Raw genomic sequence first — 3,309 nt, 5'->3', positions numbered from 1 at the left:
CCCCCCCCACACACACACACACATTTCCAAAGGGGGGACATTAACTTGTTCTTATGCACTGTAGAATTATAAATGGGCTGATTCAACAATGTCATGCTCATAACTGTGCCTGAACTGCAACTGGGAACTGCTGCTTTTTTGTTCCTTATCCTTACTATTGTCATTTTTCCTCTACATCTTTGTATGTTTGTCACACTCTTGTGACCCGCTATTTCCGGGGTGCCATGATGGTCGAAGCAGACCTTGTGCTGTTGAAGCTAGAGATGTGAGCAGAGTAAGCCTGATTCCCTGTAAAGACCAGACCATCAATGATTTATTTATAGAGGCACCAGCCATCCATGTCCAGGTGCTGTTTTAGCCTATAAAGACTTCTTTATTGACGTCCACCCCTTGGCGGTCATATGACCTTATGCAGTTGCGAGCGCCGTAAAACCTCTGCTAAAACAAACAAAAGAGAATGAACGACAACCACACAGACAACGTTAACCTGTACCTCACCTGTGTGTCGCTATATCTCCCCCCCCCCCCCCTCCCCTTCACCCCATCAGAAAATGAACCACAACCACACGGACGACGCGAACCTGGTACAGAAGATCAACGCCATCGTGCACTGTTTCATCGACTCCACCATCCCGCCCTCCCTGCAGATAGACATCCCCCAGGAGATGGCCGACCGGATCCTGGACCACAAACACGAGAAGGGACCGTATCTCTTCCGGGAGGCACAGGTAGGGCTAGCCACAGACACAGTGTGACTATCCCGCACAATTAAAATTAACATACTATAAAACCGAGTTTTAATTTTAATTTTAATTTTCACATTCTTACACTTTTGAAAATATATGTGAATGTTCCTTGATGTGAGCAAAACAATAAATAAAGATGGAAGTGAATTTAAAAACAGAATTACTTTAAAATATAAAATAAATTAAGTGCACTTTGTGAACTTTGAGTTTGGTACCTGGCATTGTATTATTCTTGTGAGCGCTTCGGTTTTTTAACGTTTATTTTAATTTTAATTTTAATTTTCACATTTTTACACTTTTGGAAATGTATGCAAATGTTCCTTTATGTGAGTAAAAGAAAAAAGATGGAAGTGTATTTTTAAAAATTATTTCAAAGAATTTAAACTAGTAGCTGGGCCCCCTTTCAATGAAAGGAATGATCGGTACATTAACATCAACGGAAAGTCATTGGCCTACTATATTTACACTCTACTGGAATGGAGCAATAAATCTTGAGAGAAAAGTGACACACGCGTTTCCAAGTTGCCACATATATAATAGATGTAGGCCTATAAATTGATTCTCTATTCCGCTTTCGTGGTTGTACCCTCCATAATTTCAAAGGTGTGGAATAAGTGTGCACGTCCAGTGAACGGAATCCTCACTTGTTTACAATGGCGTCTTACAAGACGGACTTTCCCAAGATTAGATTTAAACGAAAGTAACGAAAAACTGAGAATTTAACTACAGTGACTTCAGGCTCCTCAATAAAACTGTGCACCCTTTAAATGATTCTGAACCACCTTCAATTTTGTCAAATTGGAAAGTTCAGTGGTTCGGAAGCTTTAGGCGGTGAAAGTAACGAACTTCCACAAACAGAACCAAAAGTTGGATGACCAACAAAATCTAGAAGTTGGATGACCAACAGAATCTAGAAGTTGGATGACCAATAGAATCTAGAAGTTGGATGACCAACAGAATCTAGAAGTTGGATGACCAATAGAATCTAAAAGTTGGATGACCAACAGAGTCTAAAAGTTGGATGACCAACAGTGTCTAAAAGTTGGATGACCAACAGAATCTAAAAGTTGGATGACCAACAGAATCTAAAAGTCCATTAACGAGGTTCACAACAAACTTAGGTTTCGACACGTTTTATTAGATGTTAACCAAAAGCAAGTCAAAAACAAATGAGAGGCAGCGCGGTGAAATCAAGCGCTCGTCAAAATAATGAAAATCAAGAAACTGACATTTTCCCAGAGGTTTGGGAATTTGTATTGAATTTTTGTTTTTTGGCTCAACTCCTTTCATGCCCATTAAAGAACACATTTCTGTTTGGATTTTACAGGAAAAACGTTGATTAAAGGCGTAAAAGATGTAAATGTTCAGTTTCCACGGACTCTCAAGCTAGGGAAATAACTCAATTTTGCGGCCATTTTCTCGCTAATTCTACCTCTGGAACCAGGCGACCCCCCACCTCCTTAAACTGCCAATATCTTGATTTGTATAAATGGATATTTTTTTTTTACATCGAAAGCAATGCAAATGGACAGGCTTTAAGATGGTACCAATAACTCCCTATGCCCCAAAACTGACGAGCGCCTGAATCCACCTCACCGTGACACAAATGTAATGGGATTTACAGCTCACACAGGGACCTCAGAAGTTGACATATACAGCTCACACAGGGACCTCAGAAGTTGACATATACAGCTCACACAGAGACCTCAGAAGTTGACATATTTTCATCAACACCACACTTGAACGCACGCCTGTGAAACACAGGGCCAACAGATAGGTGAGCACTTTTCGAGACTCACGTGGAGACGTCCAGACAGTCTTGGGAGGAAATGGACAAGCTTATACTGAAATGTGGGGGCAGGGTGGTGTCGCTGTCTCAAAATGAACAATTCGTGAACTGCCCCATGACCCCAGTGAGCCAGTGTCTGTCTGTTTGTCCCCAGTGACCCCTGTGTCTGTCTGTTTGTCCCCAGTGACCCCTGTGTCTGTCTGTTTGTCCCCAGTGACCCCTGTGTCTGACTGTTTGTCCCCAGTGACCCCTCTGTCTGTCTGTTTGTCCCCATTGACCCCTGTGTCTGTCTGTTTGTCCCCAGTGAGCCAGTGTCTGTCTGTTTGTCCACTGTGTGTGGGTGGTTGGCGGGTGCTCTGGTGTGGTTTGCTTCTTCGTTCCAATCAAACATCGATCGTCTTTATCTTACCTCCTTCTTTTGTATGTTTGTTACTCTCTTGTAACACCTCTAATCGCTCACATGCAGTTGCGAGCGCCGTAAAACCTCTACTAAAACGAAACGAAACCAGCGAGTCAGTGTCTGTCTGTTTGTCCCCAGCTGGCCACGTTCCGCATCCTGCTGACCCACTGGCAGCCGTTCTGTGAGTTCCGTAACAACATGAACACAGACGAGAGGGCGCTCACCACGCTGGAGAGGCACAGGGTCATAGCCAGGCAGAAGGAGGCAGCTCACAGAGAGGAGCTGGAGAAACAGAGAGAGAGGGTACGTGTGTGTGTGTGTGTGTGTGTGTGTGTGTATGTGTGTGTGTGTCTGTGTGTGTGTGTGTGTGTGTG

The 3,309-nt window shown here is 43.4% G+C and overlaps 1 protein-coding gene across 1 annotated transcript in view; it reads left to right on the top strand.

Annotated features, from left to right (window-relative positions):
• LOC101855148 (regulator of G-protein signaling 22) overlaps nucleotides 1–3,309 on the top strand; it is a gene marked incomplete at its 5' end in the record, with an annotated part of 36,788 nt that overhangs the window by 13,592 nt on the left and 19,887 nt on the right. The window contains 2 exon segments of the mRNA XM_005109960.3: nucleotides 549–728; nucleotides 3,074–3,238. Coding sequence (XP_005110017.3) covers nucleotides 549–728; nucleotides 3,074–3,238 — 345 coding nt within the window.

Source organism: Aplysia californica, unplaced genomic scaffold, assembly GCF_000002075.1.
Source record: "Aplysia californica isolate F4 #8 unplaced genomic scaffold, AplCal3.0 scaffold00835, whole genome shotgun sequence".
Taxonomy (NCBI): Eukaryota; Metazoa; Mollusca; class Gastropoda; order Aplysiida; family Aplysiidae; genus Aplysia; species Aplysia californica.
This window is presented reverse-complemented; position numbering and strand designations above follow the sequence as displayed.